The sequence below is a fragment of the Cheilinus undulatus genome, linkage group 8 (genome assembly GCF_018320785.1).
Source record: "Cheilinus undulatus linkage group 8, ASM1832078v1, whole genome shotgun sequence".
NCBI lineage: Eukaryota > Metazoa > Chordata > Actinopteri > Labriformes > Labridae > Cheilinus > Cheilinus undulatus.
Window position 1 is genome coordinate 51,940,675 of NC_054872.1, and position 19,061 is coordinate 51,959,735.

Consider the following 19,061-nt stretch of genomic DNA (forward strand, 5'->3'; position numbering starts at 1 on the left):
CACACATTTATAATAGGCCAAATATACTTGGTTAAAAAAGAAGTTTTGATCAGAATACAAGAGAAAAATAAATATATAGGAATGAAATAAAGTAGAAAACAATTTGAAATAAAATATTAGATTATAATCGTTAGAAGAATTTTTTTATTATTTTTGTAAATGTGCTTCGTTGTTACTCTTCATCTTAACGCAAATCGTTCTTTTGCTTCGACGTTCTTTTATTTTGAAGGTTGTAGCCGGAAGCAGTAGGAGTTGTAGTTTTAAACTTGACGCGCTGCCGCGGTTCCATAGAGCGACAGCAAACATGGACGTCACATGTGAGAGAATGACCTAAACATGATCCTTCCAGCTCTGTGTGGGAAAAACCAACAGCGACAACAAGGTAGGAACAAAACAGCGCACTCGAATATCGAGTTTATTCACGTTACGCGGACACACGGTGACGTTAACGTCTGAAATTAGCCGTCTGGTCAGCTAGCTAACGCGGGGAGCTAGCAGACGTTATAAGACATATCGTTTAACGGGAACCTCCGTGCGCCCATTATCGGACACGCCTCCCAGCGGAGCGGTTCTCCGTTCTCTCTCGGATATATTTTGCCGTCAAAGAGCAGCGTTAAATCCTTAGAGTCAGGCATAAATTTCTTTTTTTAAACTCGAGTACTAGCGGTGTTTCTGACTACACTTTGCTCTGTAAGGCAGAGTAAAATGAATTTCTTCCTCGTTGTTTTTAACAAAAAACGTACATGAAACGCGAACAGGCTGTCCCGGATGTTGAATCAAAATCAGTTTTTGGATTCTATAACAAAAATCCGGAAACAAACATGCAGAAGACACGAAGTACTAAGAGGGTCCAGGCGGGTCTGCGTCCGATAATGGAACCACATGGCTTCAGGCTCCGGGGGTTTAAATTGCGCTGCAGCTGCAGGCGACCATCGTCCGTCTGTCACAGCGTGGAAGGACGCAAAGCGCAGGAATACTCCTAGACATTCACAGTTTTAATTCAAAGCTGGATTTGATTTGATTTCATTACAGGAAGAAAGACGGTAAAGCTTTGAGCTTTGTCCGATAATGGAAACACGCTAGTGAAAGGGGGTTTGGGTTTAAATCTCCAGCAGCTGCTCGGGCCTGTTAGTGAAGCTCCATCCGTCAGCTCTGAAGGATTCCTGCAGACTGTGGAGGTTAACAGGAGGCTCTGGGTCTGTTTATTTACTCTGCTGTCTCCTGTTGTCTGCTGAGGGACCAGAATGTTTCACTTTGTTCTAATTCTAGTAAAAAAAAACTAATTATATCCATGCTTGTTTTGACGCTGTGGCAACTAGAATACAAGTCCTAGCGATCTGATATGGCTTTAACTATTATTTTCAGTTACCTAAAGTTGCTAAAGTGCACTGACATTTGTTTTTTTTCAATGCATGATAGTTCCTCTGATGTCTTGCCTTCACTTTGAAGGCTCAAAGGGGTACAGAGGATCCCCCCTCTTCTGTCTTTGGAGGTAATAACAGAGACATTACAGAGAAACAGGATCAGTGGGACCAGCAGGGAAGCACACCAGCTGTGCTGTGCTCTCTCATGCTTCCACAACCCCGTAATGCGATGTGAAACAGTCACTAGTACTACAGTGCTGCAGAACTGTTGCACTGTTGCAGAGCTCTGTGCTGCATCATGCTGCATCGCTCATGTCTGTCAGGACAAAATGCACAGGATGGTGCAGTAGAAATCAGATGAGGTTCACAGAACCTCGCTCTAGTAGGGTGTGGCTCGGACACGCCGTTAGACACCAGGATGGAGTAATGTCTATTTTTCAAGCAAAGTCCTGCACGCTGTCTAAACCAGGGGTTCTAAACCTTTTCAGGCCCCAAAAATAAAGGTGCCAGAGACCGGGGACCCCCACTGTACCTGAAGATGGCTGAACACAGCCAGGAACATTCAGGAATAGTCATGTTCAGACTCATTCTTGTGTGGTAGAAAGACTTCTGAAAATGGGTTCAAATCCCTTTTGTTAAAAACAGAACTAAAATGGGTTAAAATGGCTAGAATAGGTTAATAATGGCAAAAAAAAATGTAGAAAACATGGTGAAATTGGATTTTAAAAGTAGCAGAAATTGGTTAGAAGTGGCAAAAGTTTTATAAAATAGGGGCAATAATAGGTGTAATAGGTGTAAAGTGGCAAGACTTGGTTTAGAAGTGGCAAAAACAGGCAGAAAAAAGTGTTGGAAAGGGTTTGAAATGGGAAAAAAATGGGTGTTAAGTAGCTAAAATGTGTTAAAATTGGTGGGAAAAAGTCATAAAAATGGGTTAAAATTTAGCAAAATTGGTGTGAAATGGCAACAGTGTCATTTAAAAAACATTCATAGTTTTTTGGGGCATGTTGCAACCCCCTCTCAGTGTCTCACGACCCCCATGGGGGTCCCGACCCCAGTGTTGAGAACCGCGGGGTTAGAAAATGGCAAAAATTGGTTAAAGTGGCAAAACGTGGTAAAGTTGGTGAAATGGGATTTAAAAGTGGAAAAATGGTTTGAACTGGCAAAAATAGGTTACCTGGGACAGAAAAATATGCAAAATTTGGCAGAAATGGGTCAAACTGGCAAAAATAGCCATCACAGATAGTGAAAAGTGGTTAAAATGGGCGTTGAATGTGGTAAAAAGGGGCTAATAGTGCTAATATTAGGTCAACAGAAGCAACGATAGGCAAAAAATAGACAATAAAGTGTAAACAGTGTGTTAAAGTTGGTGGGAAAAAGGGAGAAAAACTGGTTAAAATCAGCCTAAACTGATGTCAAGTGGCAAAAAAGTTTCCAAATTGTGCAAAACTTGATGAAAGTTGTCAATGATAGTAGCAAAACTGGGTAGACAAAGTGGTTAAAAAGGGGCACAAATAGATATTTTCAATATAAAAGTTTAAAAAGCTCTTCAGCTTTAAATGAGGGAACAGTTATTCAGGATGCTAGCACCAAAGCTTCTGATAACCCGCTTTGTTTTTTATTTAACTCAGTTCATGCTCATATTTCATTAAATGGCTTAAATATACAGTTCGATATGATTAAAAAAATATTCTCTATTTTTGAAGGCATCTGGTGACCCCCTCTCAGTGTCTCACGACCTCCACGGGGGTCCCGACCCCAACGTTGAGAACCCCTGGTCCAAACTGCCAGTGTCACTACAAGCAGCATTTCAGTACTGAAACACTGGCTTCGTGTTTAGACGATGTGTGGTCATTTGTCGTTGGTTTTTGATGGGTTCATTCCCTTCTAACACATCCGTCTCAAATAAAAGATGATTTTCTATAAAGCTGAGTTAGCTACTGACGCGGAAATGCTGCCTTCCAGGTATTCTTGGAATTTCCAAGATGGCAGTTGGATATGTCGTCTGAATGTGGCGTGAACTTGGAATTCCTTCAGTACCCCGTCACCAGCCTGAACACAGAGAGCAGGATAAGACACGGGGAGGAAGTTGGCATGTTTTTGGATCATTTAGATCAGCGATACTCAACATGTGGCTCATTTGTGAATATTTATGGCTCTTTTATGGCTTCATTTTAAACATTGTTCCCCCAGAAAACCTTAAAAAGGGAAACTTTTTGCTATTTTCTCAATTTTTGCTGCTTTTCACCCATTTAAGCTACCTTTGCCATTAAACACCCCTTTTTTCTTGTTTTTCTGGCCATTTTGCAACTTCTTTTGAAGAAGAAGAAGAACTTTATTTATTGTCCCCAGTAAGGGCGATTCAGTGTGCAAAGTTTGCCACTTTTGTCCAATTTTTGCCACTTTTATCCAATTTTTGCCCTTTTTCACAATTTTTGTTGCCACTTTTTACCCATTTAAGCTACCTTTTGCCATTAAAAACCATTTTTTTTTCCCTATTTTTGCAACTTTTTTTTGCCCCTTTTTCCATTTGTTGCCACTTTTTGTCCAAACAAGCTACCTTTTGCCATTAAATACTACTGGTTTCCTTTTGTGCTAAATTTTTGCCCCTTTCTTTTTGCCACTTTTTTTCCCATTTTTGCATTTTTTCCCATTTTTTTGCCACTTTTTGCCCATTTTAGCTACCTTTTGCCATTGAATACCACTTGTTTCCTATTTTTTTTGCCACTCTTGACTGAATTTTGCCCATTTTAGTCACTTTTCACTCATTTTTTTGCCACATTCTTTTTTTTTTTAAGGTTTATTTTGGGCATTTTTGTGCCTTTATTTGACAGAGGAGGACAGTGGATAGAGTTGGAAACAGGGATGAGAGTGGGGGAGAGACATGCGGTAAAGGGCCTCAGGCCGGATTCGAACCCGGGCCGTCCACGTACATGGGGCGCGCCTTAACCACTTGGCCACCTGCGCCCCTTTTTGCCACATTTTTGACCATTTTTTGCCACCTGTAACTCTTTTTTCTTGCCCCTTCTTACTCAATTTTGCTACTTTCTGACATTCTTTTCACTTATCTCCCCATTTTCACCTCTTTTCACCTGTTTTTGCTGCTTTTTGACCATCTTTAACCACCTGTAACATATTTTTATTGCTACTTCAAGCTGTTTTTGACACTTTTCACCACTTAGATTGTGGCTCTTGCAAAGGTATTTTTCAACAGTTTGTCTCTTTGTTTGAGTAACGCTGATTTAAACCCAGAAGTGTTCTGTATTGGGTGTCTTGGACTTCTCTAGTTGTTCCTGCAGAATCAAAACAATATCATTTTGATTTTTCCCGAGAATCCTGTTAAAAGTTGGAGATCTGAAACCGACCCTATCATGATGTGAGTCGTGTTCCTGTTTGATTTTATTTAGATAGAAAAACTCAGCTATAGTTGGTTCCAGCTGGAGTCACAAGCAGAGATCTTCCAACTGCATTTTTCATCCCAAACTTACAAACAGCGACTTCTCGACGAGTGTGACGGTCAAACTGAGCGGTCTGATGATAAACTGTCTGGTTTCTGCATGTGTTAAAGGCCTGTGTGTGTGTTTCTGTGTCAGTGTGTTAAACTGACTGTAAAAATCAGTTTTCAGCCTCGTAGTTGTGCCGGATCAGCTGTTACTGATGGACCAGAGCACTTATGTAATCCTTCTTTTATCCCTGGGGAAGATTTCTAACGATGCTCTCTGCAAAAATAGACCATGTAGTAAATGTGCTGCACTTTAATTTTGTTAAAGATAATCGAGGCTGAGATTGTTGGGCCGTTTTTTGTTCAGTTTTCTCTGAAATGTTTCATTTTTTGTTTGGATAGCGATGTTTAATTTCCATGTTTAGCAGCAGTTGATTTTAAGGTGACATGCATGATGATATACAAGCTCAGATTTTAAAGCTGGGACTACAGGATTCAAAGCTGCTGAGCTATGCACGCAAGTGAAACTACTTTTTCTCTGTTTAGGTCTAAAAACTGTCTTCAAAAGTCTGAAAGTGTGCATCAGCCCTTTTATAAGAGAAGAGGAAAAAACCAAACATTCATTTACAGCAGAGCGTCGGTATTTGAGAGATTTGTTGGTCTTAAAGAAAACTACTGCTCTGTTTCCTTAACAACATGAATTAAAACCCTCCAGTCACTCTGCAGATCCTGATTCATGAACCCTGATGTTGGATACTGGTTGTGGTAAACGTTATTGATCATTGATGTGGGATGTCGCCATCTTCCCAGCAGTTTCCAGCTTTACCAGCCGTGAGGTCGGCAGCCGCGGTGTGTTGCCTCTATGAATTGTGGGATATGAGCGTGCAGTTTATTTTCCTCTGGGGGCTTTTAAACTGCAGGAGGAGTCAACTGCCTCACTTGCAGCGTTTAACGCATCAGACATCATGGAGAATATTTAAACAACAGCTGAACCTCTGTTCTCTCACAGCTGGATGGAGGATGCTCTTCATGCGTTGCTGCATGGATCGTCTTTATGGTGATTTTACCGCCAGCTTCGTGAGCGTGGGACTGCTCAGTTTTCCTACTTTAACAGAAACATTTCCTAAATCATTCTCATCTTCTGCTGATCATCTTTGATTCAACTTCCGCCCAGGCAGGAGACGTTTTTCTGTTCTGTTCTGTGGAAATAGTGATTTATGGCTATTTATGTCTTAATTTGAAATATTACTCCCCAAGAAAACCTTTAAAAAAAGAAACTTTTCTGCCCTTTTTCACCATTTTTTCCACTTTTTGCTTATTTTGTCACTTTTTTGCAACTTTTTACCTTTTTTCCACTTTTATCCAATTTTTGCTCTTTTTCACCCTTTTTCTCCCCTTTCCAACCATTTAAGCTAGCTTTTTTCATTAAATACCACTTTCTTCCTTGTTTTTGCCCATTTTAGCCACTTACTTTTGCCACTCTTATCCCATTTTTGCCCTTTGTCACCAATTTCTCTTCACTTTTCACCCATTTCATCTACCTTATGCCACTAAATTCCACTAAATTTTCCTATTTTTTTGCCCATTTTTGCCACTCTAGACTGATTTTGCCCATTTTAGTCACTTTTCACTCATTTTTTAGCCACTTCTTTGCCACTTTTGAACCATTTTTTGCCAGCTGTAACTAATTTTTTTGTCACTTCAAACTCATTTTTGCTACTTTCTGACCCTTTTTCCACTTTTCTTCCCTATTTTCACCCCTTTTCACCCAATATGTTACTTTTTGACAATTTTTGTCACCTTTAACTTATTTTTATTGCTACTTCAAGCTGTTTTTGCCACTTTTCACCTCTTAGATTGTGGCTCTAGCAAAGGTATTTTTCAATAATTTGGCTCTTTGGTTTAGCAGGGTTGAGTAACACTGATCTAGAGGTACAGTCAGGGGGGAAGAGAGTTTCCAGTCTGGGGAGTTCCATCCCTGCTGTTCGCAGATGATGTGGTTCTTTTGGCTTCCTTAGCTAGGACCTCCAGCAGGCGCTGGGACCTCCAGCAGGCGCTGGGACCTCCAGCAGGCGCTGGACCTCCAGCAGGCGCTGGGACCTCCAGCAGGCGCTGGGACGGTTTGCAGCTGAGTGCAAAGTGGCTGTGACTTACTTTTACGTGCGTTCTGGCCTGTTATAAAAATGCAAACAGGTTTTAAGTCACTGAAAATGCACTTTTAGGAAAAGTCCTTACAGCTTGAGCTCTGAAATTTAGGCTGTGATTGCTACCAGCAAAAAAAGTGCCATTAATAAACCCAGACCATTACAGACAACAAAAGAACTATTCGCATGGGATTAGTATTACCTGTGGACCTCTGATAATTTGTGAATTACCCCCTGATGTCAGTGTTTGTTGTGGTTATTTCACAGGGAGTAAGGGAAGTCTGTATTATAATCAAATTTACTGACATTTCTGCAGGAAAACATGGAGGTTCTGCAAGACAGTAAATGTTTATTTTTCCAATCCTTTACTAAACTACAGTGTTTTGCACATTGCATGTGGCAGGTGATGTTTCCTCCATGTAGCCTATCTTGCACAAACCAAAGTTTACCATTGATAACATGGGCTGAAGTGTTTTTTTGTGTTCTCCCATAAAGCTTCAAGGTCACGTCTGTCACCGGTAGGTACGTGCAGCTGATCAGACGGAGAAAAGAGGATGAAAGGAGCAATTTAAAGTCCAACCCGTTAATGTATGAGAGGGAGAGGTCTCGTAAACGCACGGACGGTATGGCTTACGATCAGGCACAGGTGAAGTGAAGCTGTAGAAGGCAGAGCACCTCTTCGTGTGGAGAGCAGAGGTGCACACATGCACTTGGAAAGTAGAGTTTAAATCAAACAAAATAAAGTCACTTTTTTCAATCAGAAAAAGCCAGACAAACTGCAAAAAACACAAATACCACCCTAAATTACAGAGATGCTGATTCGCACAGGATTAGTATCACCTGTGGACCTCTGTGTGTGCTGAAATATGGTCGGGAATTCACCCTGGAAGTTTTATTCTGCAGAGTACAGATATGGATCAGTTTACACATTACCAGAGGTCCTATAGGTAAAACTAATCCTGTGTGAATAGGGCTAAAGACTAGCTAATCCAGTGTAACTCAACCCTACTCAACCAAAGAGCCAAATTGTTGAAAAATACCTTTGCAAGAGCCACAATCTAAGAGGTGAAAAGTGGCAAAAACCACTTGTATAAATAAATTTGGATTTGGATTTGAAGTAGCAATAAAAATAAGTTAAAAGTGACAAAAATGGTCAAAAAGCAACAAAAATGGGTGAAAAGGGGAAAAATGGGGGCAAAAACTAGGAAAAAGGGTCAGGAAGTGGCAAAAATGGGTGAGAAGTGACAAAAAAAGTAGTCACAGGTGGCATAGAATGGTGCCAAAGTGGCAAAAACGTAGCAAAAAAAATGAGTGAAAAGTAACTAAAAAGGACAAAAAGCAGACAAGAATGGCAAAAATGGGCAAAAAATAGGAAACAAGTGATATTTAATGGAAAAAGGTAGCTTAAATGGGTGAAAAGGGATGACATAGGGCAAAAATGGGATAAGAGTGGCAAAAAGAAGTGGCAAAAACTGGCACAAAAAGAGGAAAGCAAAAAGTGAAAAACAAGTGGTATTTAGTGGTAAAATGTTGCTTAAATGAGCTAAAAGTGGCAAAAAAAAAATGGTGAAAAAGGGCAAAAATGGTATAAAATTGCCAAAAAGAAGTGGCTAAAATGGGTAAAAATGAGGAAGAAAGTGGTACTTAATGACAAAGGGCAGCCTAAATGATTTGAAATGGGGAGAAAAAATGATGAAAAAGGGCAAAAATGGGGTAGAAGTGTCAAAAATAGGGAAAAAAAATGGTGTTTAATGGCAAAGTGTAGCTTAAATGAATGAAAAGTGGCAAAAAAATGGTGAAAAAGGGCCAAATGTGGCTCCAGAGCCACATGTTGAGTATCACTGAGCTAATATCATACTTTACCCTGTCGATAATATTATGTGATGTTTATTTAAACCGCAGTACTTCTGCTGAAGTTAAGCGTTGCTGTGGTCAGAATGCCCTGGTTATTTGGGGATTGTTGTTCCTCTTCCTTTGTGATGATGCTGAAATATTTCCCTGATTCATTCGTGTGTGATGGACTGACTCAGGGAATAAAAGACGGCGTTTTCTCAGCCTGTAGATCATGAACATGTAAACTCTGTGTGTGCACACAGCAGATCCCTCAGATAGCAGGCGGACGTGTCGCCTCTTGTAAAGAATTTGTCGCTGCAGAGTGAGACTGTGATATCTGAGGATACTTCAGGGTCTGTAGGGAAATCTGAGCACTGAGGCAGGCAGAGAAACTGTTTGGCTTTAGTGTGATTCTCTTTAGAACAGGCCTTCTCCTCCAGAGGACTTGTTGAAACCACTGCAATAACCTCGACCAGGGTTTGGATAGTGTGAAAACATACAATTTTGATCCTTGAGTTAAGTGTGTGGATATTTGAAAATCATGCCCCATCCTTAGTTATGAATGTTTAAATACAAGGCTTGCTCTGTTATTTTTAAAAAAAATCCTATTTTTTAACTTTTATGGAAGTCTAAAGTTGAATTTTTTGTTTAATTTTTTTACACTGAATTTTTTTTCAATGTTGAATTTTTAAAAACGTAATATTTTTGAGACTTTGAATTTTTTTTTACACTGAATTTATTTTCGCATTGGATAAAAATTCAGTGGCAAAAAAAAATGGTGCTAATTTGATGGTTTTTCAAATTCAAAATCCAATTTTGGTGCTAAAAAAATTCAGTTTTAGAAATTCAAATTCAAACTCAGATGGCACTGATTTACTTCCATGACTTTTAAATAAGTGAAGAATCTGAATATGTGAGTAAATTTAGTCTGATTCTTGTGTTTTAAAATCTAGAAAAAAAACAAGTTTCCTCCTTCAGCTCTTCCTTGAATCATACAGAATCAGTACCAGATGGTTGTTTCCAGGGTCTCGGGGTCTGCAGCATGTCCCAGCATGCACTGGGACGGAGGCCTCACAGACAAACATGTTTCCAGTCCCATTCGTCTGCATGTCTGCGTTCAGTGAGAGGAAACAGCGACTGTAAAATCAACGTTTAAATCTACAGACTCGCTCCTCAACATTCCTGCTGCGATGCTTTCACTGACACAGATTTTTAGAGGATTACGCAACGTCAACGAGCAGCAGCGTGATCCATAGGACACGCGGGGGCGGGGGCGAGGGGTGTCCTCTGCTCTCTGAGGACCACAACACACCCTGTACACATTTCTCCTGTTTTATGTCATGAATATTTTCTGCAGGGCGTTCACAGTCAGACTCAGTTTCCTCTGCTTTCTTCTCTAAAGATGAAATGTTCTGTTTTAAAGGTTTATATTTAGCTTTGTTATACTGCAGTCATTTAAATCAGGCTGCTTTGAATTTGAGAGTCTTTGCCACCGTTGGATAGTTTTGCCTCCTCGTTAACAAAGGTCAAAGTTCACCGTCTCATTCATGGATGTCAACAATGCGCCACCATCTCCACCTCACAGAGCAAGCTAACAGGAAAATCTAGAAAATCTTTTTCTAAGACACTCCAAGCACAGTGGTGAGAGTACAATCACAGTTCCAAAAAAGCTGGGACACTGTGTGAATAAAACAGAGGTCAATGACTGAGACATTTTACCATTTCAGGAAAAATAAAAGCTCATTCTGAATTTAAGGCAGCAACACATCTCAATAAAGCAGAGACAGGGCCAGGTTTACCATTGTGTAGCATCCCCTCTTCTTTCCTGCAGTTTTGGGAGAGGAATGTTGTCCCATTCTTGTCTGATGTATGATTCTAGCTGGGTTTTCTTTGCTGGAATTTTCCTTTCCTGATGCTCCAAATGTTTTCTATCGGTGAAAGGTCTGGACTGCAAGCAGACCAGCTCAGGACCTAGACTCTTCTCCTGTGAAGCCATGCTGTTGTGATGGATGCAGCTGTATTTAATTCAGCCCCAAATGGCGCTAGTTTGGTGATAAAAACAGACTGTTCCTTTGGATTTTTGTTAAAATTGTTTGCAGGAAGTAAAAATCAATATAAAGTCAAATTTAGCAGTTTTATTTTGAAAAGGACTTTACTCAATCTTTTGCTAATAAATCAAAAATGTATAAATCATGAAATACTTGGTATTTTACAGCGTGTAGACAGTTCTGAAATGTTTTCTGTTATGTTTACTATTGATGATTATAAAATAATTATTTTCCTCATTGAGGGTGAAGCAAACCTACACAAAACTCACCAATTCTGCATGCAGTAAATGGTGAAAACCCTGCAGTCTAGTCCTTTTGTCCATTCAGGCTCACAGCTGTGATTACATTAGTCCGTTATCTGAGCTGATGAACGCTGGACCAGTTTCTGACAAGTTCATAACATGAAAGCGTCTTTAGACCTTATTCAATAAACTCTCCTGTGTGATCATGGGGGGATAAAGCTTGTCTGGAGGCAGGAACATTTTAACTCTGTGTTGTCGGTGTTTTGAACTGTTAGGCTGAGATAAGGCTCCGTTGTTGTGGAGAAGTGGATCACATCTGTCCTGTGCTGGGCCATCTTCTCTCTCACATGTACGACTCTGGCAGGGAGTTTTCAGCAAAATGCTCGCGCCCAGGCAAATCTTGTATTCTGGGTTAAGTGTCTTTTCAACAACACTGGACTCATGTCTTTAGTGACGTGTTGTGTTACTGCCGCCATTATCTCGGAGTCATCTTGTGGCGTATTTTAACAAATACCACGTGAGTTAGACCTCATCCTTTTCAAAGTTGAACGGCTGCTCAATGCTGCAGATCCAGCGTTTTCTCGTTGTCCGTCTCAAAAGGCAGCCAACTAGCCTAAAGCCTGGCTCGCCATGCTGCTCTGTTTACCTTTCTCTCCCATGCTTCTATCGCCGCTGATACAAAAACGTGCATGTGCAGGACTTTTCTGGATGGGCGGGGGAGAGGGAGAGCTCTCTGCTGTGAGAGATGCGTTCAGGGACAATGGGAGAAGTGAAACTCCAGCAAGAAATGCACACTGACGGCTCAAAATTTCCACAGAATTTATACTCGGATATTTGCGATATAGTCATTTTATACATCGTGGGTGGCAAAAGCCGGGATACATCAAGTATACTCGATGTATCGCCCAGCCCTACATGTGGTATGTGGTTTAGCATGTGCTGAAATAGTCAAGGCCTTCCCTGACAGAGACGTTGTCTGGATGGGAGCATATGTTGCTCTAAAAGTTCTCTCTACTTTTCAGCATTGATAGTTCCTTTTCAGATGTTAGAGCTGCCCACGCCATAGGCACTAATGCAACCCCATACCATCAGAGATGCAGGCTTTAGACCTGAGCCAGGAGAACAAGCTGGATGCTCCCTCTCCTCTTTAGTCCACAGGACATGGCGTCTGTGCTTTCCTCTGACCACAGAACAGTTTTCCATGTTTCCTCAGTCCATGTTAAATGAGCTTTGGTCCAGAGAAGACGGCGGTGTTTCTGGATCCTGTTCACATATGGCTTCTTCTCTCCATGATCCAGTTTAACTGTCATTGGTGGATGGCACGGCCAACTGTGTTGACAGACGATGATTTCTGGAATGTTCCTGAGCCCATGCAGTGATTTCACTACAGAATCATGCCTGTTTTTAATGCAGTGGCCCCTGAGGGCCCATTCAGCCTTGTCCCTTGCTCCCAGAGATTTCTCCACATTCTCTGAATCTGTTGATGATATTATGGACTGTAGATGGAGGGAGATTCAAAGATTGGTGAACCTCTGCCCATCTTTACTGCTGAGAGACACTACCTCTCTAAAATGCTCCTTTTATACCCAGTCATGTGACTGACCTGTTGCCAATTAACCTCATTAGTTGCAGCTGCTTTTCACTAGTACCACTTACTTTTCCAGCCTTTTGTTGCCCTGTCCCTACTTTTTTGAGATGTGTTACTGCCATTAAATTCAAAATGAGTCAATGTTCTTCATCAACTGTTAAAATGTCAAAGAAATTTTTGGTTTATGAGATTTGACAATCATTGACTCCTGTTTGTATTTACATTTTAAACAGCGCCCCAATTTTTCTGAAATGAGGGAAGCCTTACCGAAAAACTAGATCGAACTTTGACTTTGAAATTCATCCTGGAAGTGCAGCTCATACCTCACAGTCCCTCACTCATAACATGCAGATTTAACAGTTTCTGCAGATGGCCCCTAGTGGGCACGCAGGAAACTGCAGCTTTTTTGCATTTCTGCTTCATTTTTCAACATTGGAGGTTTCTGCCTGATTTTAACAGAAGCTGCTGAAAGGGAACAGGAGAGAAGACTTTCTAAACTGAACTAATACACTGGCTAATGTTTTAGTACAGAAGCCAGCGTGTTTGTGTTTAAAAATCTCATTTTTTCAGTATTTTTTTCCTGAGTTAGAAACTTCAAAAAGAGAACATAAACCCTCAGTTTGGATCCTCTGACCCTTGACCCATCCTGCCAGATTCCCGAGCTGTTGTTGATAAAACATTGTTGACGTCGACCTCATCACCTTGTCATCCTCACCGCGGATGATCTCATCTGCGAATTACCGTGAAAGTGAAAGCTGTGTGTGTCAGTAGCCCTCGGCCATGTTGGCGAGCAGCCGGCCTCCCCGCTCAGTCGCCATCTGTGTCAGAGAAAAGCTTGGCGTCTTCCTCCTGCTCTGCTGAAACACTCTCAAACAAAATGTCTTTTATTTTTACAACATAATCTGGAAGCTAAACTGCTTTTACAGCACACAAATACGGTCGTCTTTACAGAAATGTTGTGTCAGTTTGTTCTCAGTTGCACAAAAAAGACAGTTAAAAACATGAAACAGTCGAAAACTGATGCAGTTATAAAGCTACTGCTTTAAGATGGAGTTTAGATACAAATAAGGACCCTGCTGCTCTGATATGTTTATCCCTGCTAACGGTTAAACCTACTATCCCAACAAATTAAATGATTATATGTGACTATTGGTGCATAATATCCCAGAACACAAACAGGGCTCAGAATAGACTTGAATCCAGTCCAAACTGTCTGATCCAATGGCCCAGTATGAAAGACTAGAACCAGCATCTTTACTTGCAGCCAGCATGGTGAGCATTTGTGCAGAAACCAAGTGTCTGTGCAGGAAAAGGGATTCATCACTGAGAGGGAGAGAAAAGGTCCTGAACATGGCTGCATTTTAAAACTATCTCATGCAACATTATAACCGCCTACAGTTTGCTGAAACATCTTAGAATTGTGAACTAAATCAACTAAATACCATATTCTTTATATAGTTTCTTCTACATGACCATTCTAACGTGAAGTAATGCTCGGTCCGCCCTGCCGTCTTCTCTAATGTTCTATTGACGGTTTAATTCTCCACAAAGCTAAAGCTGATCGCCTTGTAGCTGACGTGACTCTAACGTCTGAGGCCTTTACCGTCTCCTCCCTCATGTTCCTGTGAATAATGTGTATTAAAGGTCTCTCTCAGAGTACACTTCCTGACCGTCACTCATCGTTTTCATCCTCTCTGCTCTCCGTCTCTCTGCATCAACCTCAGACTGACTGCTGAGCCTGCAAACACCATGCAGACACCATGCCCCGCATGCTGATGCAAACTCACTCTCTGAGATCCAGCTTTAGAACAGGATTAGATCTCTCTGCATTCACATGCATGCATCAGTCTTTGTGCATAACTCATCATTGGTTATGTTCTTTATATAGACGATATCTTTAAACATAAACTGTTGACTGTATTTACTCTGTTTGATCAGCATTATGGTGATGAAAATGTGATGTGCAACAAGAACAGAACCTGCATTTATTGATGGAATCTTTCCTCCATTCCTGATATAGTTATGATCACTAAGAATAGGTTGCCTTGTCTCTAATTATCTCTTATCCTGCAGGTTTCACCAGGGATTACTGCATTGAAATATTATTGTTATTAATTGCTATCAAATGTGCTGCATTTCAGTTTAATTTAGCTACAGTGCTGATGAGCTGTATGTCAACCCTGTGACTGAAGGGCGACCAGTCCAGGGACCAGTCCAGGGTGTACCCAGTGACAGCTGGGATTGGCCTCAGCACCTGTGATCTATAATGGGATAAGCTGCATAAATAATGACTGGATGGAATACGTCTTATGATACTTAGCAACAGAAGTATAAATACTGGATTATTTCTCACTTTTAAATATCAAAAAATTTAGGGCAAACTCCTGCACATTGTCTAATTTGCATTAAACAGCAACATGTTTCAGTATTAACATTGCAAGTGTTTTGGTGGCATTTAGGCAGTCTGCTGGAGTTTACAAACAATTTTTGACATTTCTCTCCTGTTGTTCCTTATTTTCCACATACTCCGTCTGCCCAGTGATCCACACGCAACATGCACAGCAGAGCACATTGCTCCCCCTTTAGTAAGTCTTTGCAATTACACCACATGCACTGGGAGGTAGGGATGTTCTAAGCATCTTTTTCCTCATTCGGTTAGACCACTGTTACTCAACCCTGCTCAACCAAAGAGCCAAATTGTCGAAAATCCTTTTGCGAGAGCCACAATCTAAGTGGTGAAGGGTGGCAAAAGTGGTCAAATAGCGGCAAAAATGGGTGAAGAGGGTCAAAATAGGCATAAAATGGTTGAAAACGGGATGAAAGTAGGCAAAAATTGGGAGAAGAAAGGGAAAAGTGTCAAAAATGAGTTACAGTTTGCATAAAATGGTCAAAAGTGGCAAAAACGTTGCACAAAATGATTGAAAAGTGACTAAAAAGGGCCAAAAATCAGCAAAGAGTGGCAAACTGTCAAAAAGTTAGCATTTAGTGGCAAAAGCAAAAGGCAGCCAAAGTGGGCAAAAGTGGCCAAAAAAAGAAATGGCCAGATCGGGGCAAAAATTGCAAAAAGCAAAAATCAGGATAAAAGTGGCAAAAATGGGCAGAAAAGTCATTAAAAAAAGGGCAGAAAGTGGCAAACCTGGGTGAGAAGTGACAAAAAAATGAGTTTTAGGTGGGAAAAATGGGTAAAAAGCAGCAAAAATAACCAAATAGGAGCAAAAAATAGCAAAAACTGGGTGAGAGTGGCAAAGAGAAGTGGCAAAATGAGCTTAAAGCAGAAAAAAAATGATTAAAAAAGGGGAAAAAGGGGCAAAAATGCAAATAAGGGCAATGGAAATATGCAGACTAAAAATAAAGGTTGACAGTTAAAGCATGCTGTCTAAGTGTGGAAACAAACTGATTAATGTGACACGCAATGGATAATTTCTGAGGTCAAAGTTTCCCTTTTTTAAGGTTTTCTGGGGAAATAATTTTTAACAACAAAACACAGAAGAGCCAGGCGTTGAGTATCACTGGGTTAGACACTCATTTAAATTCCATTTAACCGACTAGTCTGAAGAGAAGAAAATACTTAGAAAACAGTTAAATTCCCCACAGGAACATTGTGTTAGCGGGTGTAATGTTAGCCTGATGTACTGTGTAGAGCGTAGCTAACATTAGCAGCTAGCTCCGTCATCCTTCATTCCTAAGTAGTTATACGTGAGTTCAACCCTCGACACCATACATACCTCTTTATTTTATTTATTATTTTAAAAACCTGTCATACCACGCTGTTCCTGCTACACGCTAACTGCTAAGCTTCTCATGTTTACATATTGGGCTAACTCCCCACATGACATCATGAGGGGAAAATCTGAGAACGGCTTGTTTCAGCACACATTCTCTGAAAGGTGGAGAAAGAGAGAGGAGGAGGGAATGGATTTTTCTGGTATTTGAGGGGATTGTGGACAGGCCAGGGGCATAAATTTTTGTTAGAAAAGCCAGAAAAAGTGATTTTTGCATAATATGTCCCCTTTAATATGCATTATAGACCTGGATTTCCAACCCAGTTTATAAAAAAATTACAGGTAATTAGTTTAACTGACTTGTAAATCTAACACCAGCTAATTCAGTAGCTGAATTTAACCATTTAAACGCGGTTGTCTGTTGTTTGGCTGCTGCCAAAATCAATCCATGTAGAGCAGACCTGCCCAAACAGGAGGAGGAGCGTGGAAACATCCAGTCAGTCTCCAAATATGACACATAACATGGATAAAACATGGAGTCCTGATAGTAAAACTTCACTATATTAACATTATACGTTTCATCTTGTAGGTCATTGGGGGGTCAGTAGGTCACTATTGTTGAGAAAAAGCAGTAATGTCATGGAATAATGGATAAACAATCCACTGTTGACATACACCTCCTGCATAAACACGTGGCTCCTTCTTGATCTCTGCCCTTTTGTCTTAAGCTGATCAGGTCTGTGGGTGCTAAAGACACGCTTCCAGTGTGAGAGGCCTCTCGTCTTTGCTGCTGTGGAGTAGAGGTGGGCTGTAAACAGGTATTAAAACCTTCACCGGTAAAATTTTTGCCAGGGAATGGATTTCTGCAACACCGTCATCACCGGTTTTAATGCCTACGTTGTTCTGTGATGCATGCGCGAGGGATATCTGCTCCCACAGCTGGCGGAGAGAGTGATTTGTGACAGACAGCTCAGATTGAGTCCAGTCAATAGCACGTTTAGCGCTAGTATTACGTGTAGCCAGGTAACTAACGAATGTCACCCGCTCTTGCTGTTGAAAATAAGCACAGTTAGCAGGCAAACGTGTTTTTCCTCTCAAAGTTTGATGACTGTACCACAACAAAGTCAGTGTGCCTGGGACTTTAACACAAGCTAAGTGCTGCTTTGGCTGGTCTCAGTTTGCCGACAGCCCAGCGCTGCAGTAATGCATCTTACAACGGCTTAAACAACCGTTTAAAAGTCTATTTTAACTTTTGACTTTCTTTTCTAAGTCCACAGTAAGTCAAAGATCCAGGCTGCGATGCTAAATGAGGTCAGAAAAGCTGCTGTAAACTGCAAAAATTCTCCAGTATGGGAGCCAAAGCTAAGCTAACTCAAAGGTAAACACAATACTTCAGTCAAGCCCTTCACAATAAAAGTCCGCGGCTGTTATTGTTCTGAAGCGCTTTTATTGTGAAAGCCTTCACCAGGAAACGTGTTCAAGTCATTAGCAGCTCAACTTACCTCATCAGGTTAGAGATGAAATGTGAAACTTGGGGTGCAGTTAGACAGAAGTAAACCTAGAGAGACTTAAAAAAACAAAAACAATAACAAAAAGCATGTTTTCTGTGGTCCTATGCTTAGAGAGAAATTGAGTATGCCATCAAAAGCTTGTTTTACGGGGAGACTGGGGTTAATAACACTTGAATTTGGATTGAAAAACATTTTCTCCTATTAATTTTGTAATACCGTGATATAAAACTGTTACCGTCAAAGGCAAGAAAAATACTGTGATATAATTTTTAGGCTATATCACCCAGGCCTACTGTGGAGCATGGTGCAGTCGGAGTATGTGGAAATTAAGGGTAACTTTCACTAAAACATTTAAAATCAAAACTTTGTTAGCAGGGCTGTCAAGCACGTAAAATCTTTAAAGGTGTTTAATCCCCCAATTTATTTAAAATTCCACTCTTTTGTGTTTAAAATTGTTGATTGCATTATCTTCTATTTTGCTACTGGGTAACTGACTTCCTGTTTGGATACAGACCTGCTTTTATTTTCAAGGAAAATAGGAAACTTTGGTAGGCCGAAGATAGTGACGTGAACTTAACCACAGAAAAAGGAGGCTGTTAAGGATTAAACAGGAAAAAGACTGACAGTAAAAAGGTAAATATTTGATAACCCATGGTTCAGATGTGTTCTGACTCATCCTCTGAGCTGTCTGTGACTTTTTAAAGTGAAATGAGACATGAAGGAGCAGTAGAACTGATTTTACATCACTGTTGCTGCAGGGAGACGCTGACGTGACTTAAACTAAGCGTGCTGAAAGGAAGAATGAGGTATGAGATTAAAAAAAAAAAAATGCACAAATTTTGACCGTACTTAATTGCAATTCATGCTTTGAAGCCTACAGTCCTAGTTGCTGGTGCTTCGGTGCAGTTTAGACAGTGTGCAGGAGTTCGCCTGCAGTTTCTGACCCATTCCTTCCTCTCCTCGGTTCCTGTCTTAAGAAACAGATGCAGTTTTCTGTAGTTTTGGTATTCATGACATTATCAATCAGTAAAATAACTTTAATTTGTTTAACAGTTTTTATTTTCTTGCAGAAACAGCAGTGAAACGGTGCATACGAAGGCAGCTCCCAGCATTAAAAACTCTGGATTAGAACATGTTAAAGTCTGGTTAGATGTCAGGTGTTGGATCTAT

The 19,061-nt window shown here is 40.6% G+C and overlaps 1 protein-coding gene across 2 annotated transcripts in view; it reads left to right on the forward strand.

Moving 5' to 3' along the window:
* The first annotated feature begins 270 nt into the window (after positions 1-270).
* LOC121513427 (DENN domain-containing protein 4B-like) overlaps positions 271-19,061 on the forward strand; it is a 68,689-nt gene continuing 49,898 nt past the window's right edge. The window contains exons 1-2 of one of the 2 annotated variants that reach the window (XM_041793180.1): positions 14,274-14,986; positions 15,198-15,243. In XM_041793180.1, the coding sequence (XP_041649114.1) occupies positions 14,968-14,986; positions 15,198-15,243 (65 nt within the window). In that variant the 5' untranslated portion in view covers positions 14,274-14,967. Of the gene's footprint in view, positions 383-14,273; positions 14,987-15,197; positions 15,244-19,061 lie in introns of those variants that run through there. The other variant, XM_041793181.1, reaches the window with a different exon arrangement.